The following is a 19,904-nucleotide window of genomic DNA, read 5'->3' as shown; positions in this document are numbered from 1 at the left end:
GTCTAATCGAAGCTTCTCCTTCCCCTCCATTTGGTAAAAGTTCATTCCTTCACTCGCGGAGTCTGCAGCAGACCTTCTCCTGTAGCCGCTTCTCCCTTTCATTCTGTATATATAAACCAGAACCACCGGCACACAGGTGTGTAACCTCTTTGTACCCTTAATGGATAAGCCGTAGTGTACTTAGTGCTCAAGAAGTGTTGGACTTGTGTCTTCTAATGTCTGTGGACACTTAACACTTTGTTGGACGTGAAATAAATGTGCAACACGCCGTCACTCATTTGTGTTTCCTTCTTTCTGTCCTCCTGTCTGAGTGAGAGATCACTCACCATGAACACGAACGCTTAAAGATGTAAGCGCACCATAACGTAAGTTTCATTCTGTTAGGCCATTTAGTCGTTTCATTTCCTTTATGCTTTATGGTGTAGAATGTTCCTCTGGAAGACCAACATCTACAGAAGCATCTACACATCATGGTGAAAGTTTCAGAACGTGATGAATTTTTTCAATATTTAGGTAAAACTACTTAAAACACTGTCTGAGATAAGTTAACATTGATTTTTTTTGTCATTTGAACAAGTTTATATAGTTTGAGTATTGTGTTAAGTGGTAAAATGTCAATGTTGCCATACTGCAACAACATGCGATAATGGAACAGGCGAAACAGGTGTACTGTACTGCATGTAGCATAAAAGACACTCGGCTTCTCTAATAATAGTATATTTACATTTTTTCACATTCACAGTAAGAAAAATGGTCGTAGATTTTTGCAATCATACCTTATTTTCTAAATCTTATGGTTCGAGAGAAAGAATTGAGAATTCAAGAGATAGAATTAAAAAGTTACTTCACCAAGAACATGTTTGGATATCATTTTTGTGTGTATTTTAAGTGAGTGAATCCATCCATAATCCATCTTTTTTTACAGCTGTAATTCATTTTTAGAAGATACAGCTGTTACAGGTTGACTGGGTGGCAAAAAAAAGCTCTAACGTATAGTCTGGAAAATGCAGTAATTGGAATCTCATACATTTTGTGTTATTTTTGATTTTATAATACTTTCCTCCAATGCACATTGTTGCCAATCCCCCCCCCCCACACACACACATTTAAAAAAAAAATTATTTGAACTTATTCAAGTAATAAAAATCCATAAAAACATTTTTTTAATGAAAATATTGATGGAGTAGAGGGTTAAATAATATTGTGTGCACAGCAGGACAGACATATATTCTTCTAATTCTATTTTAATTCACAGACAGCATGTTGGAATGGACAGTATGTATGGATTTAAATAGAGTTTATAACAAAGATTATGCAAATTATTATGTTATATGGTGAATCAGAATATACGTACGATTTTTACAGAATTCTAGAGATAGATCATTGATCACTGAACAGATTTATTTGGGGGGAAAATACTGCAGGAAGATGTTTAGGAGCCGGTTGTTATTGGCGATCCGAGCCGAGCCGATTGGTCTGACTCACTGATCGGATTTCTTATACATATTAGATATTGAAATCTATAAACGCTACATCATGTTGTGCTGCCTGAGGTCAACGTGCATCTCCTCTTTCTGTTCAGCCTCCAAGCTGTCCTCCCTCCAGCACTACAGAGGCTCAAGTATCATTATTTGTGAAAGAGAGGGAGGGATGGATGGAGGGATGAGGGAGGGGGTGTGGAGTGGTGTAACAGTGAGTACACAGAGCCGTACACACTGCGTTCACTTTGCTGTGAGAGCGCCAGCATCGAGATGCTCCACAGAGCGATCCAGGCGGCACACGAGGGCGACTTGGAGGCTCTCCAGGTCCTGCGGGTGTCCGGGGGTCTCACACCGGGCATCACTGACGATCAGGGGGCCACACCGGTTCATCACGCTGCGCGCGGGGGTCGGTTGGAGTGCCTGCGCTTCCTGGTTAGAGAGGCAAACTTCAAAGGGAACGCACGTGCCAGGAACGGAGCAACGGCCGCCCACGACGCTGCCGCCACCGGGCACGTGCAGGAGCTGCAATGGCTGCTGGGACACGGGGAGTGCGGGCTGGAGGTGAGCAACAGAAACAGGCTGGAGGTGAGGAAGAGGGGATGTGATCAAAAATGTGTACAATGTCTACTTCTAGATATAACAAATATTGTATACGTACATACAACGCATACGTGCTATTTTAACAATATTAGTATTTATTAGTTATGGCAAATAAAAGCACAGTATGCACAGATGCAATGCTTTTTCCATTTGACCTCCCTACCCTTCCTCCACTAACCAAAAACATTGCCTTATAAACAAACAAACAAATAAACAAAATAATAAAAACAAATGTTTATTTAAAGTATTTAGTAGAGTTCACATGGGGTTTACAGTATTAATAAAGTAACAGTAATAAACATATTAATGAACTGATTGTGATGAACAAAAATATACCAAGATAATAAATAATAATAATAATAATAATATTATTATTATTATTATTATTATTATTATTATTATTATTATTAATAATAATAATAATAATAATAATAATACAAATGCCTAATACTACAATGAATTTTTGTATTTAGAAATGATGAATAGTACACAATTCATTGGATAATTTGTACTCGTGTGTGTGTGTGTGTGTGTGTGTATCATGGTGCGAACCAAATGATGTTACTGCAAGACCTTGGGAGGACATTTGGGCAGGTCAACATGAAAAAAAATGCTTTTATATTTAACCATAAAACCCTGCAGCTTTTAATTCAAAGCTTAAAGGAGCTGAAACGTTTCCTTTTGGTTACTGAGATTAGACTTGGGTTAGATTAAATTAGATATAGGTGTAACATACGTAGCATTAATTAGCTGCATTAATAAATGTCATAAATCTAAGGCTAGTAAGACAAATGTGTGTGTATGCGTGTGTGTGTGTGTGTGTGTGTGTGTGTGTGTAGGATCAGGATGGTGAAGGAGCCACGGCTCTGCATTTGGCAGCTCGGTTTGGTCGTGCTGATGCTCTGCAGTGTCTTTTGACTGCAGGAGGAAACGCTGAGCTCCAGACACACTGTGGGGCTCTTCCTGTCCACTACACTGCTGCAAGCGGAGACCTCACCTGTCTCAAACTGCTCATGTCCCACTCACCACGGTAAACACACACACACACACACACACGCTCACACACGTAGACGTGGCTACAGTATCCCAAAACAATGGTATATACACCTACCATTCATTCAGCTCTGACTCAGGTTTCATACAGTGACAGAGTGTGTGTGTGTGTGTGTGTGTGTGTGTGTGTTTGTGTGTGTGTGTGTGTGTGTGTGTGTGTGTGGTGGCAGCAGGTGTGGATGGCACTCTGAAGCTGCTCATTAGTGATGGAACGGGGGTGGAGGTTTGGGGGTGGGGGAAATATATGCTTAACAGATGCTCATGGATCAGCAGTCAATAATTCATCAAGAGCTTCTTATCTACCATATGTTCCTCCCCCTCCTCATCCTCACACACACACACACACACACACACACACACACACACACACACACACACACACGCGGTCTCAATAACCCCTCAAACACCCCGAACTTGTCAGTGGATCCTCACTGAACAACAAGGGTTCAGACTTCATAGCTGTTTATATACCTGGATGGTGATTGGTCGGTCAGACGGTGTTGATTTATTTGCATGACACTGAACAAAGTTGAACCAACCTCCTAACCCTATGCTCGCCAGTTACACTTTTTTGTTTCTTATATATCTATTTCTTAAAAATGTTAAGCCTCCTCTTATGATACAGCAGGTAGTTCTGAGCACATGATCTCTCCCACACGTTGCTGAACGCTAATGCAAAGCAACTGATCATGATGCTTGGGATTGATGATAATACACCAGAAGACTGTAACCTGCTCGGTCACAGTACACAATCACAAATCCACACCATTCCCTGCAGGTGTGTGGACCATCAGATGCACACCGGAGCCACGCCCCTTTACCTGGCCTGTCAGGAGGGGCATCTGCACGTGGTGGAGTTTCTGGTGAAGGACTGCGGAGCAAACGTCCATCTGCAGGCCCAAGACGGGATGAGCGTCCTGCACGCCGCCGCCCACATGGGCCACCACGCTCTGGTGGTCTGGCTGGTGAGTCAGTGTGTGGACGAATGCTCAAGTGTTTAATGGCGTGATTCTATAGGGAAAGAAATGCATCAGAAAACTGTTAAAAATGGTAATGACTGGAAGTTTCATGATGTATGTGCAGAAATCAGAAGATAAATGTAGAGATATGAATCGATTATACTTTTGTACAAAATCCGTTTCTCAGAATGAAGCAAAATATAAGGACTAAAACACCGTGTGTCATGCTGTTAAAGGAAAATAATCAGCAACAAAGTCTCGCAAAGTATTACGATAAAAAATAAATATCATTTATACAATCGTCCCTGATCAGTCCGATACAAATTCTGATAAGTCACTGGTAATTGTTGTTTTTTTTTCTTCTGACTAGTTAAATAAGTAAACTTGAAGACTTTCATCCCAGGGCATCGTTCAGATTGCTTGTACTTACTCATCCAGCTTGCTGGTTTAAATCAGTATTATCCATTTGAATCGATGTGTCTGAGGTTCTTTGGGAGAACCTCCAGTAGCACTTGTTCTGGAATCGAGCACAAGCAGGCGGGTGTCTCCATGTCTGTAAAGCTGAGAATGCCATCTATCGCTAGCTGCTTTTCTTAGGCACAGGTGTGTGTGTGGATTGGGAGATATATATCGTGTGTGGATTGTGCAAGGCAAACCTCGCAAAGGAAAGAAAGTCTCAAAATCCAAATGAACCGATCAGGATCGACTCAGAAAAGGCGTCAATTGACGCCTGCGTGTCACCTGATCCACACATGCACTCCGTACATGTTGCGTGCACAAATTATGACGCATTAATATAAAATAGAACGTTTGTTTTCACAAATATGTCTGTATTTTGTACAAATCGCTGCACGATAGTATTAATCATTTCGAGACTAATGTCATTCCATAAAGTGCAGTCACTGTGACCACGCTGGAGTCGATGATGTAGTTCCTCTAACTACATCGGTTTTATTCCTCTTTCACCACAGCAATTTACCAATGATTACAAGTTGTAGTTCAGGAATAAACACCATAATAACATTTATTCATTTAGCAGCCTACACACAGAGGGAACATAAACCTCAAGGTTTGAGTGTTGAGGTATGTAGGTGCTGTTCCAGACAAGGTCTTGTACGTGAGCCTCAAGGCCTTGAATTTGATGCGGGAGACTACAGGAAGCCAGTGGAGGAAGATGAAGAGGGGTGTGACATGGGTTCTCTTGGGCTGGTTGAAGACGAGGCATGCTGCTGCATTCTGAATCATCTGAAGGGGTTTGATGGAGCTGGCTGGGAGGCCCAAGAGTAGTGAGTTGCAGTAGTCCAGTTCTGATCTGACAAGAGCCTAGACTAGTAGCTGTGTAGCCTGTTCGGTGAAGTAGGGTCTGATTTTCTTGATGTTGTACAGAATGAACCTACAGGATCGGGCAGTTGTTGAAATGTGGTCTGTAAAGGTCAAGTGGTCATCGAAAGTCACCCCAAGGTTCCTGGCTGTCCTGGTTGGTTTGAATGAGGTTGAGCCGAGCTATGAGGGGCAGGCTGTGATGACGAGAAGCTCAGATTTTGCCAAGTTGAGCTTGAGTTATTGTTCCTTTATCCAATCGGAGATGTCAGACAGGCAATCAGAGATGCGTGCTGAGATCGATGGATCTTCAGGCTGGAAGGACAGCATAGCAGTGATTTGAGAAGAGTTACGTTATACAGTAGTTACATTTAATATAGTGGAATGTCTGTAAAATGAGTTCCTGTTCTCACTTATGTTATAGCAGCTATAAACAATCGTTCCCTCACCAGCCCTCTCTCTAATCTCTCTCAAAGGAAAAAAACCCCGCAGAAACCCTGAGAAACCACAAAGCTGTCCTGTAAACTCCTCTGTCCTGAAGATGTCAGAAAACTTAAAGTTACAGCTTTACCTCTGACCCTGGAGACTCCTTCCATAAATGTTAAAAAAAACTTCACACATCTGTAATCACACACTTTTTAAAAAATCTGTTTATGTGGAGAGTCCAACATACACGTCCCTGTGAAGGAGCTGTTACTATAGAAACGAAAATGTATTCATATAGAACGAGGGCGTTAATATAAACTTGTGATTTGCAGCTGCGCTACTGTCAGAGCTGCTGTTATAGAAAATTAATGAACGCCTTCTGACCAATCAGGATGCAGAATTCAACAGAGATTTACTACTCAGAGTATTTGATCTGAGTATCTCGTACTCTCATGCCTCGAACCTTAATCTCAGTGTCTGGTGGTGATGTTGTTTATGGTCCTCAGGCGTCGTTCACAGACGTGGACTTGTCGTGTCAGGATGTGAACGGAGCCACAGCTCTGCACTTCGCTGCCAGTGAGGGACATCATCGCATCCTGGAGCGTCTGCTGCTCATGGACGCCAAAATCCTGAGAGACCACTGGGGCGGGACACCACTGCACGACGCCGCTGAGAATGGAGAACTCGAGGTGCAGATCTACAAACCAAACCATCTAATCATCAACACTTAAAACCCTCAACCTGCTTCCACACGGAATGTTATACATCAAGAGGCGTAGAACTCTTTAGCTGTTATTCATATGAATGGAGCTGTAATTAAAGTTTTAAGCACTAACTCCGCCCCTTGTCCCATCCAAAAGTATTTGAACAACAAGTCAAATTCTTTTTTTTCCTTTCCGCTATACATTGAAGACATTTGGGTTTGAGATCAGAAGAGGATGAGATGATAGATCAGAATTTCAGCTTTCATTTCCTCATATTTACATCTAGATGTGTTAAAAACTTAGAACATGACACCATTGGAGGCAGACCACCCAATTTTTAGGGAAGCAAAAGTATTGGAACAGATAGTCTTGAAGTAAATAACACTTAATATTTGTTTGCATTTCTCTTGCTTGCAATAACTGCATCAAACCTGCAACTCATTGACATCACCAAACTGTTGGTTTCTTCTTTTTTGTTGCTTTTCCATGATTCAACCTCACCTCTTCAGGAGATGACTTGACCAGTTTCAAACTTTCCACTTTTCCCCCCTGATGAAGTCCTTTGTCGAGTCGGCAGTGTGTTTTGGAACGTTGTCTTGCTGCATGATAAAGTTCCTCCTGATTAAACTTGTAAACATCTGAATTCATTCTGCTGCTACCATCATGAGTTCCATCATCAATAAAGATTAATGAGTCTGTTCCAGAAGCAGCCATGCAAGCCTAAGCCATGACACTACCTCCACCATGTTTCACAGATGAACTTGTATGTTTTGATCATAGAGTAGATCCTTTCGTTCTCCGCACTTTGGCTTTTTCATCACTTCTGTAGAGGTTCATCTTGGTTAGAGAACTTTTGTGGATCATCTCTGTATTTCTTTGCGAATTCCAATCTGGCTTTCCGATTCTTACCGCTGATGTGTGGTTTGCATCTTGTGGTATGGCCTATATATTTCTGCTCTCAAAGTCTTCTTCTAATGGAAGATTCTGACACCTTCACCGCTGCCCGGTGGAGGTTGTTGGTGATGTCACTGACTGTTGTTTTGGGGTTTGGGTCTCATATTCATCTTTTATTCTCAAACTCAAATGTCTTCAATGCATGGTGAAAAAAAAAAAGAATTGGCTTTGCGGTTCTAATAGTTTCAGAGGGAACTGTATTTGTGATTTAAGACAGAAGGGAAATTTAATTAAGTACAGAAGAAAAAGTATTCATGCTAGGGTTGTTATATTAATGTGTGTGTGGGTAGGTGGGGTGGGGGTTATTCTACATGTGTCCTACACCCCTGTAACTAACCTCAGTATGTCAATATTCCTTCAGTGTTGTCGGATCCTTCTGGAACATCACATCAGTCCACTGGAGAAGGATGTGGACGGATTCAGTGCAGTGGAACTGGCAGAGTATAACGGCCACCGTGAATGCGCCGCTCTCCTCCAATCAGCTCAGGTGGGTTCAGAACCTGTGTGTGTGTTTGTGTGTGTGTGTGAATGTGAGACCAACCCCAAAATGAAACCCTCAATCACTACATTATTAGCTCCCTCAGCTTCAGTGACGCGATGCTGCCACCTGCTGGACAAACACAGAACACTGCCACTTACATGAACTCTTTACATTGAGGTTCATTTAACCAACATTATTTAACTAATTAGTTAACCTGAACAAACAATGACCATGTAGAACATTAACAAGGTAACTAGCACTTGCACTAATTAATTTTTTTTTTTAAACAATATTAAACCAAATAAGCCAAATATTCAACACCTCCACTAAGTGACACTGAGGGTGAACCATACGAACAGTAAAATGAAGCCCACAGTGAACAACATGAACACCTTCATGAACATAGCTAGCAAATTTCAGAGCTGAGGCTGAATATTGGCAAGCTCCAGTATATACACCTGAAAGTTCAGGAAGTTCTCAATATTTATTTTATTTATGCTAATTTATCTCCTCTTATTTTTAGTCATGGATTGAAAAAACAGTCTAGATTGCAGGTAGATTTTTATTAACATTGAAACAAATGTCAATTAATACATTTTTTAGCTTAAGTTCTGACTTTCTAAACACTACTTATGGTTTATTTACTTATGGTATATGGTTTATTAGATTTCTCTAGGAGGAGGAAGTTCTAATTAAGAGCTGCATTCAGAGTCTTAGTTGACTTAAGTCTGAAAGTTACATCAATATTTACAAAGGGAAATTTGCACAAATTTAGATTTTCCGATTCTGGCTGAACCAATGGCGTGAGTTTGTGGTGAAACAATCTGTTTAATTAAGCAATTAAAGATGAAGACAGGGTGGTAGGGGCGGTATGAGTTTTAGACATACCCGTTTGGAAACAATAACTATTTTTGAAAAATGTGATTGACGGCTAAATGCCTGACAAACTTGTCATGCTAACTGAAGAACTGTGGAATGACATTAAACAGAAATACCAGTGAAGGATGCTCAGTGTTGAACTAAAGATGTTTAAGTGTACGTTTATTTATAACAAATTTAAATGAAGATTTAATTTTTTTGTTTGTTTGTTTTAAATAAAGTTACATTAAAATGTTTTAATTAGGACGGCGAAATGTAAACAAATAGCTGCTGTGGCCCAAATACGACCTGTGATTAAATTTTTTTTCTGCGGTGGATGAGAATCCCCTGAGTAGATGCACACGAGACAGGGTTTCTCTAGACCACCGACACTCAACAATAAACACAGTTTAAATGAAAAACAAATGAACAAAGATGACATAATTAAGGGCAGTGGTGACTTGGCGGTTAAGGCTCTGGGTTACTGATCAGAAGGTCGGGGGTTCAAGCCCCAGCATTTCCAAGCTGCCACTTTTGGGCCCTTGATCAAGGCCCTTAACCCCTTCTGCTCCAGGGGCGCTGTATCATGGCTGACCCTGTGCTCTGACCCCAACTTGCAGAGGTATGCGAACAAAAGAATTTCTCTGTGCTGTAATGTATACGTGATTAATAAAGACTCATTATCCTTATAAAATTTAGTGGTCTGATATAAGGTTAATCTTATTGGTCCCATTATAAAATACTTACACTAATCAAGTGGGCACTTTTAGATACATGTATATTTGGCCTTAGTACCATTAAGTAAAGGAATACAACTTGATTATTCTGCATCATCGTCCAGTCTCTTGTTCACGTCGTACATGAACACATGCTGTTGTTGTAAATCCTGAAGAGAGTCATGTGAAGCAATGCCATACAAATGGAATGGAAAACTAGCCAATATCACTCCTGGCTTGTCACTATAACAGCCATACACATTAAAAGTAGATGATGTGTAATGATAAGAACCGATGGAACAGTTAGTGCTCTGTCTATCTGCTGGATATCGGCTATCATCCCTCCACCTCCGGAGCTGTAGAGAAGAAGCGTCATTTGAGCTCCTCTGTATCACGTTTCAGAGCGTCCAACGTGTGCCAGATTGCCATTCTTTCCTCAAGAGCAATCCATCAGGATGACGGCAGTTAGCTGTATCATGACCTCTAGTTTATATTGTGATTTGGTTCTTGTTTACACAGGCAGAGACTTTGGAGCTACTCTTTTGTGTGCTCCAGGTACGCTATGGGTGAAGGATGCAGCTGAGCAAGAACTGTGAGAAAACGTAGTAAAGTAGATGCTTAAGATGCATGTGAATTATTTGTGCAAAAAGCAGAAACATCAGGAGGAGCATTAGTTAAACAATTTCTCAGAAACGTTTAATATGTTGTGAATGCATTAATCCACTTGTTTTTGAAACATATAAATACAGGATACAGATTTTAAGTGTGTGAATTTATCCATATTGATCGAGTCGGTGGTGATGGTGGTGAGGAAAAACTCCCTAAGATGATATGAGGAAGAAACCTTGAGAGGAACCAGACTCAGAAGGAAACCCATCCTCATTTGGGTAACAATGGATAGTGTGAAAGTGAAGAAAAGTTCATTATTGTTTGCAGCAACCGTAGTCCCAGCACTCACAGTGAGAATGTCCATGTGGAATTGAGGTCCAAAACTATGTCATGGTTACTTCTAGTGCTACAATCCTAAGCAATCTCCAGGCTGTAGCCTCCAGTTGATGAGAGATTCATCTCCCACTTTCCTCATATTATCAAAATGTCTACCTGTCCGTCTGGGGTGCAATCCATGGGTAAGGTGAATAAGATCCTGCAATGGCTACCACGGACTGAACAAGGCCACCGTCATGAACTTAGATAATTCCTTATATTTATATAGTGCTTTTCTAGACACTCAAAGCTCTTTACAATCTCGTCAAACCAACACCAGTTTGTAGGTATAGTTTGGTATAATTTGGCTATACCAGATGATACCAGATGATACCAACTTCCATTTATAATACTTGTTCCCTTTCTTTTTAATCGAGAAGAAGGATGAAGGTGTTGGACTACCTTGGACCAAACAAGGTCAGTGACATAAGCCAGTTCTAAATTTCACTGATGTCTATGGAAAGTGATAAAGCTATCCTGTCCACTCATGTAATGGACTACAGCCATGGTATCTGTGCTCATCAAGGTGACCATGTCTTTCTCTTCACCTGAGACTACAGCCACAGATTGAATACTCCAACTTTCTCTTATCTAGTATTTTTACATACTGTATATGCACCCTGGCATTGATGACCATCGACTGTCCAGAACCAGTACCGACTTCCACTACTATCCACGGCATACAACCTGCTCTATGTGGGAACCATTTTTACCAAGCTCTGAACCTCTGCAGTGTCTGCTGTATGGTCTGCGTTCAAGGAGATTCAATCTGTCCTGAGTAATAATTCTTGGCTACATCTTTAGGGCTACATCTGGTCTCATGTACCCTTGGGTTTCTGGTAGAAGTTGGCCAATTCTCTATGTCTTTTCATACTGGTGTCCAAACTTTCCACAGACAAACAGACATCAAAACTCTACTGTATTCAGAGACTTTGGCCTTCCTCAGAACACCATCTCAGGCTCATTGTTAAATGTTGTCCTGGTTCTAGAGGGCATTTTCCACCTTCTTTTCTGACAAATGGTCAAACCTAGAGAGTTAGCCTGGAAAACCTCATGTAGGTTGTCCACAGGCACTTTCAAGCATTAGTTTGGGTTCCAGTCTATAATGGTTTTTTTTGGTCCTCCAAAACCGAGATCAGTGTTCCATCATTTTGTTCTAGAGGTTTCTTTCAAATATCAGTAGCTCGGTGTTTTGCTTTTTGTCCACGACCGTTCTCAGTGTACAAAATGACTTTAGCATTCATACATGAGGCCAAAAAATAACACGGCAGAGAATATGTCAGCTTGTACTACTCTTGAAGGTGGGTTTGTTTTCATACAAACCACACAAACGTCATCTCTGCATTAAGTATGCTCAAGTCTTAAGGAATGACAACAGTTTGAAGAAATAATGTTGTGTCAACAGGATTAATCATATTTTTACCAGACCTTTAATCATTTCCAGGTAAATTGATTTGTTCTATTGAATACGTTGGGTAAAATCTTGTACCAGATCTGCTATTGGATATCATAACTACAGGACGTCTGGGCATGACTGTGCATACATGTATATATTAAAGTGCTGGTGTACAGCACAATACACACACATTCAATTACCCTGTAAGTGTAGGTTGTTGTAGGTTAGGTTTTCACCCCCTCTGTGTTTGGGGCCGAGTTGTTTACATACTGTACCGTGCATCCTATACATGGTCATCAGACCCCTCATGATTTTGAGAAACGGCGGGACACTCAACCCCGCACACTTAATTATTCAATAACACCTTGCTAAGAAGACCTCCTCATAATAGAGCAGAGATGCTTAGGCGTTCAGACACTAATGTGATAATCAAGACGTCGCTGATCTGAGCAGATCAGACGTCCCTCTGCTCCTCCACCGGGGTCGATCTATACCCTGATTGCCGTTACTGCAAGTTATTACCGTAAGTTATAGCATTTACATTCAATATTATTTTATGCAAAATTGATTTACAACTAAATGTAAATTCCTTCTTGAGTACTGGCTCCATTTCCTGTGTTAAGTGCTGGTACTAGTACTGCTATTTTTCTACAATAAATTGTACATTATTAGATATTGCTCACAAATAGATGATTATAATTTTGTCAACAATGGTGTGTAAATATGTCTTAAATTATTATTATTATTTTTTAAAAAAATGTTTACGCCTCAAAATATCCTTCTTTACATGTTATTAATAGTATGACTTTCGTATTTGAGTTAAGGTAAATATAAATTCTCAGGAAAGAACAACATTAACATTAATCTGTGGCTTTTCCAGTCAAGCTGTTTAATTAGCTTACTAACTCGGCTTGTAATTATCATCTGGTCCTAATTCTGTGGCATTTATATGTATGAGTTCTACAGTTGCAATCAAAATTATTCAACCCCCCCATTGCAAATCAGGTTTACTGTAAAAATTTACAGACTTTCAGCTGTTTGTGATGAACAAATCAAACAAAAGCAATTGAAATAGTTCAACACAACGAATGCTTCAAGCGGTTTCTCCAAATTCAACTGAAAATGGAACTTATAATGATTTCTCCAGTTTCAAAATTATTCACCCCACTGAATAGAATCCCTCACAACAGCACAAATATGCAAAACAAGTGTTGTCTCAAGCTAATCAAGGGCTTCATTAGTCGCACCAGGTGTGCTTGACCTGGAACACATGAAATATCTGAACTGGCTAGAGTTCTGCCTACTGGCTAGAGGCAGAAAATTTATGAAATACCTGGACGGGGCAGAAAAAGGAAGCTATCCATGGCTGCAAGCAGATTTCTGAGAAGGCAGATTGTGAAACACCCTCAAGTGACTGCAAAAGACCTGCAGCAACACTTGGTGGCAACAGGCACTGAGGTTTCAGTGAGCACAGTAAGACACGTACTAAACGCAGGTTTCCATGCCAGAACTCCTTCACCACTACTGACCCAAATTATTTGGATTGTATGTTATGCGAATAACAAAACAAAATATAAATAATGCTGGTTTTGCACACTCTTTATTAGGATAGTGTGTGCATTTTATTCATTTTTTATTTTTATTTGGTCATGCTGTAGCTTCCCTGATTATTTGCAGCATGAGAAGGTGTATCTCTTTCAGAGCATTAGGTTTAAGATAGAATAGTATAGAGCATTAAGATCCTTTAATCACTGCATACGCAGGTCCAGTGTAACCCGACTCATCCTATTCAGAGGGAACCTGAGCCTATCATCTCCTGATCTGTAGGCTGCTTGCATCTAGTGCACTACTGGTTTGAAGGCAGAGTTCAACGCTGTTTGTTCATATTTCCCTTTTCTCGTGTCTTCATCTGCTTCCCGGAGGCTCTGCTTTTAACCAAATAGCGAGGACTTCATTCTAATTCAACTGGATTTGACCTTGGGACGTTTGTCCGTTTGCATTCATGAGGTATGAGAGTTTCAGTGGTTCAGTTTCCCAGTGGAGCGACTGTGATTTCATGACGCTCCATCCGTGAGTCCTCGTCAAGGTCCGCATTCGAGTTCGGGACTCTGACAGACAACTGAATGCAATACTTCCTGTTCCTAATTCCTAGCATTTACACTTCTCAGACTCTTTAATTCCCAGATCATAATAACTATCCAGCTTTTTAATGACACTTTACAAAGTCACCATAATACTGTAGTTAATTTTTTTTTTAAACCTTTAAAAAAAAAACAAAAAAAAGATAAAACAATACTAGTTTATATAGTGACATTAACAACAGCGCCAACAAAAAAAGGTACATGGATTTAAACAAATGGCAAATTAATGTAATGTCCAAGTTCCTACTGTTCCTCATCCAATAGCTTAAACTTGAGTAGTGTCAGTCTCTGCTGGAAATATTGGCACCGCACATTACATTAAACACACACACACAAACAATCTCCTAGGCCTTCATAGTTAACTAGAGGTCATGTGGTGATGAACTGTTTTCTAATTGGTCCGTCTGTTTATTCAGCTTAACACCTTTGATCAAACATAAAAATGAAGCTTGGTTTGAGTTTTAAAAATAGCACATTGCCACAGAAGTCTGATTTTATTTGGATCGAACCTGCTATAAATACACTGTATACAGTAAACATTCTACAGCATCTGAATATCTGTAGAGAATTATATTCTGTAGAGAAATGTACAGTATACAGTAGTGATATACATTTTATATCTGCTTGCTATGTCATGTTCTGTAGCTTTATGAGTCAGAGGACCGTCTTCTTTCCCCTGAGGTCATTCTGATAGAAGAGGAAAGGACACCGTTTGGGAGAGAAGGTCATCTTCTGAACGCTACTGAGCAGTCCAGTGAGCAAAGTCATAACACTGCTATGGAGAACAGCAAGGTAATATACACCAGACTTGTCACCTTTAAAAGGAAGAGCATTTATAAGCATGTCCTGATATAAATAATGAACATATTATCATGGTTTTAACACTCACTCAACAGACAGTCTCTTAATTCCTGTGTTTGTGCTGTGGTCCTAGCAGCCGGTAAAGGAGGTTCCTCTTCAGCCTCGTCTCGATCCATCAAGCCCCGATTCTTCATCCTCACAATTGACTAGAACTGGAATCAACTCCATTCAACATATCCAAGTGGCATCGGCAGGTCAGAGATCTCATCTAAGCTTTTCAATCAATTTGAAGTTCTCATAAATTTACAGTGATATACTGTAGAGGAACATCATCAGTCAGAATTCACTATATGGCTAAAGGTTTGCGGACATCACACCCATCACCATTGCTTTTCATCCCCAAACTGTTATCACAAAATTTGGAAGCACACAGCTGTATAGAATGCCTCTGAAGTTTCCCTTCAATGGAACTAAGAGGAACCAAACCTGTTCCAGCATGACACAAAGTGCACAACATGAGCTCCATGAAGACATGGTGTGTTAAAGTTGTAAGAAGGTAGAAGAACTGGAGTGTCCTGCACAGAGCCCTGACCTCAACCCCAGTGAACACCTTTGGGATGATCTGGAACTGGAGCCTCCTCACCATCCTAACATCAGCACCTAACCTCTCATAACATCACTAATGCTCTTGTAGCTGAATGACCACCACAAATCCCCACAGCATGCCCCAAAATCTAGTGGAAAGCCTTCCAAGAAGAGTGGAGCTCTTTAATAACTGAATAATATTGGTTTTGGTCCATGGTTTTGGAATGGGATGTTCTCAGGTGTCCACATACTTTTGGCCATATAGATTCATTTGTCATCACTGGAACCTTACTGTATCACTTTTTGTTCTGATTATAAACTGGATTCTGATTCCCTGTTTGTGCATGCAGTTGTGTCCACCATGAGAAAGGTTTCGGTGGAAAATGAGACACCGGTGCCTCAGATGAAGTCCAGATCCTGGAGACATGCAGGAATAACAGCAGTCTTTACTGGACATGTGGTAAATACTGTATGTTTGTTGAATGCAGTTTTTCCCTTTACTTCAAATATAAAGGACCAAATAAGACATGCACTGGAGGTACTAGGTTAAGGTCGCTAGTAAAGTCTCCTGCACAATGGTTTTTGAAATTTCAGCCTCAAATCATGTGGTTTTATATCGATGTAACAAAGACATGCTGATGGAGTTTAGGACTTCTTGTCAACTATAAATTTCAAAAGATCACCATGTACCTGAATGCTGGAACACGATGGGACGACTTTCGTAGAAAACCCGATTAATTAGGGTTTCTTTTAATCACTCCAATTCAACAAGTGATCAAAGGGTTCTGGTGTGTATTTTTTATTCTCAACTTTGTTTTTGTAGAAAGGTGAAAATGGAATGGTTGCTCTTCCAGCAGAGGAGGTGAATCCCGCTGATATAGACTCGTTGGTTCCTACACACGATGAGCACGGGAGGCCTATTGCAGAGTGGAAGAGGCAAGTGATGGTACGTAAACTTCAAGCAAGGCTTCAGGATGATGAAGACCAATGGAGAAAGGTGGGCATCAACTCCAGTTCTCCAACTGACCCAACACACACACACACGATAAAATGTATACTTCACAAAATCCAACACTTCATTGGTATAAACAGTGTCTTCCCTATTTGAGTTGATCAGGAGTCCTTCTTTTCAATTGTTTGAAGGCCTCAGACACATGCACCCACACTGGCAAATTATGGTTCACTCATTACAACATCAGATTTACACATCAAATAATTACTCACAATCTCTGATAGATAGTCATTTGTTATTCTCTTATTCTTGCCAGGATGACAAAGCTATGGATGGCTGGAGATACTCCAAGGTTCACAATGCTATTTTGGGCCCCTTCGGCGAGCTGCTAACGGAGGATGACTTGGTGTACTTAGAGGGACAGATTGAGACCGTTTCCCTGCAGAAAAAGTGTCAGGCCTACGAGCTGGAGTTAACGCGTCTGGCCAAGCAACTCCAAACACTCCTGCCTGCTCCCATTGTTAACATCACCATCAACACTCAGTTCCAGCAGAAGCCAGATATGGTGGACACTCTTGCACTTCCCATCTGGTGCAACCGTATCTCGGGCATCGTGAAGAGCATGTCCCTGCTTCTAAACAACCTCTCAGACAAAAATGTAGAAGATGGTATCTCCAAAATGCCCAACAAAGAACTGGCATCGGTGTTCTCAAGCCAGCCGGAAAGGAATAAGGGCAAGCGAGAGAAGGTGGAAATGGAGATCCAGTTGTCAGGAGTTTCTGTAAAGAATCTAAGGTCCACTTTTGAAGGCCAGATTGGGAACATCTATCCATTTTCAGGGATGTTAAACACCATGTCTAAGTCCAATCCCATGCAGCAGGATGTGTCTAATCTGTCACAAACAGGGGTTGTTCTCAATCAAGACCTCAATCTTGTTAATGACTGCAGACTTAATTGCAAACATACCACCAGCGAGGAACCCGCTAAGGTTCTGGAGACCACCAGCTTGCGCAAAGAGCGAATCGTTGTCTTGTTCTTGGGCCACTGGAAAAAGTCTGCCTATGCAATCTCAATGAGAGCTAAAATGAACCAAGAACTAGACACACAGAGATCAGCTGAAACTTGCATCAAAGGTCCCAGTGTGCCAACTCCAGTCCTTCAGTCGAACGGAGGCTCCCTGTATCATCTCTACAGACAAAGGATAACTATAGACAAAATGATTCACAACTGGAGGGCCATCAACTCAGGGGTTCCCTCACGCCAGATCCGGAACCTCCAGAGAAAGTCGGTCATTTATTCCCCTGAGCACTTCCTCCCTCGAGTAGATGGTGCGCCTGTGCCTTACGAAAGCTTGACACTTGACTTGTTCATGCTGGGGTACTTCCACATCCTGGAGCAGGACCTGCCCGCTGATGAGCGCAAAATGAGACACTTACTCTGCTTTGAAGTTTTCGACCACGTGGCCGACTTCCCATGGGAGACAGTTAGAGATTTCCATCGGGCTGTCCTAAGAGACATAGAGGACGGGAAACGGCAATGGAAAGACGGCTTTGAAGACATCAAGGCCCGTTTCTTTGGGACAAAAACAAAGGTCCAAGCCAGCAAGTCTTTGAAGAACTCTGAGGTTAGGACAGTTCCTAGAGTCATGGTTGAGAATGTTGCACAAGATGAGGGAAGCCACAGGGCAGACGGGGGCACAGACTGGTCATGTTTTGCTAACGATGAAATCTGCAAATACATTGACCGTAGTTTTGTTTTCTGGAAGGAGAAAGAAGCCGAGTTGTTTGACTTCGAACATTAGTGCTTGGTTTGGATTGTTCTGTATGCTTGTGTTGCTGTTTGTCTTTAGACTTGCATTAAGATTGTAATGAGATAACCGTTCACATTAGCTTGACATTCTTGAAATGTCACATGAAATTAATGTCACAACTCTTTCAGCAGCCCAAATATTTTTGGGCTGCTGACATTATAAGAACGTCAAAAATGTTGTATTTGATACTTCCTTTCCTACTCGATACTAAATTTTTCGAACTGTAAACCAAAGATCAGCTTTCATCAAGTCTTCCATGAAGGACATATTGAATAATGAATGCATTTAGAAATACTGAAGACAATATGACACTGAAATTTTGAAAGCATTTTTATGTAACATGAAATGCCATATTTGGATAGGATTTAAGTCTTTAGTATGCAGTAAGTGAATCTTGCAAAGTCTGACCAAGGGCACGAGCTAACAGGGTAAAAGCCAGCTTTGATTTCCGGTTATCTTTAAGGAGTAAGGAGAGAAGAGGTTTTGATAAATATTAATTTACTTTGTAATCACACTGTGTCCTGTTTGTGTAAGACCAGTGACAGGCGATACTCTGCAACGAGTCATCAGTAAGTGACACTGCTTCAAAGTGATGTTTCAGTGAACAAGAATTTGGAGTATATTTGGTGTCAAATTGTCTGTCCTCACATCCTATCATTGCATCCTCACATTTTGTCAAACAAAGAAATAAATACTTATTATTATTTTTTTTAAAAATAAGATGATCATATGGCTTGCTAGAAAAGGATGTGAATGAAACGTAATCAGGCCCATTATACAGGTATGTCTTAATGTAATAATTTTGATATTTTTAATAAACATAAATTTGGTTTGAAACATGAAAATTGTTGTCACTAATTCATAGTAGTAGCCTTGGTGTGTTTCCAATTCCAAATTGTCGTATTGGCTATGCCCAGTGTTTGAGCAATGTCCTCTGATTGATTCGCCCTCTTTTCTCAGCTTCAAAATGGCTTACTTTTCTCCCATAGACAGCTCTCTGATCTTCATGTCCGTTCATCCTTTTTAACCCTAAATGCAGTCTTCACAGGTGAAACTGAAGGCTAAAACGAAGCGTAGAGGTTCAGAGCTATTAATTGTTTAAACAATCAGTCTAACAAGACACACCTGGGCAACAAGTCACATATTCCGGCATTTTTGCTCGCCTACAAATTGTCTGGTCTGATACAAAATGCTGTGTCCTATGCTGTTTAATATGTCTACATATAAATACTAGGAAATAAAAGCTGAAATTCTGAACTCTCTTTTCATATCCATCTTTTGATCTCAAACACAAATGTCTTCAGTCTGCAACAAAAACAAATGAATTGGCCTTGGCGTTCCAATAGTTTCGGTGGTGACAGTATATGCTCTTATCTTATACTACAGCTCCACACTGTGGCCAGCATAATAAAGCAAAATCTAATTGCCACTGGAAGGTAATGACTTCACTGGCTCCACTGATTTGTTGCCACCATATTGGTTATAGAAATGAAAAAAAAAAAAAATTTTCACATTGAAATCATGAAAAATTGATAACCCAGTTTTCAACAGGTTTTATATCAGCTTAGTGCTTCAACTGTTTTAAGACAATGCTTCACATAAACAGATTCTTTTTTGTACATTTTCTGTAAGCAGACATTTATTTAACATTTATGAAAAGAGTCCAAGATCTTCAGGACAGAG

At 40.6% G+C, this 19,904-nt stretch overlaps 1 protein-coding gene across 1 annotated transcript; it reads left to right on the top strand.

Moving 5' to 3' along the window:
- Nucleotides 1–1,751: 1,751 nt before the first annotated feature.
- espnlb (espin like b) lies at nucleotides 1,752–19,684 on the top strand. Its single transcript, XM_053647721.1, has 10 exons — nucleotides 1,752–2,042; nucleotides 2,921–3,111; nucleotides 3,913–4,099; nucleotides 6,346–6,528; nucleotides 7,859–7,984; nucleotides 14,719–14,865; nucleotides 15,008–15,128; nucleotides 15,810–15,919; nucleotides 16,283–16,472; nucleotides 16,738–19,684. The coding sequence occupies exons 1-10, from the start codon at nucleotides 1,752–1,754 to the stop codon at nucleotides 18,210–18,212; spliced, it is 3,021 nt and encodes a 1,006-aa protein (XP_053503696.1). The 3' UTR covers nucleotides 18,213–19,684.
- Nucleotides 19,685–19,904: the final 220 nt, after the last annotated feature.

The sequence above is a fragment of the Ictalurus furcatus genome, chromosome 17 (genome assembly GCF_023375685.1).
Source record: "Ictalurus furcatus strain D&B chromosome 17, Billie_1.0, whole genome shotgun sequence".
In the NCBI taxonomy this organism is placed as follows: domain Eukaryota; kingdom Metazoa; phylum Chordata; class Actinopteri; order Siluriformes; family Ictaluridae; genus Ictalurus; species Ictalurus furcatus.
Note: the sequence above shows the minus strand (reverse complement) of the source record. Positions and strands in the feature narration are given on the sequence as shown.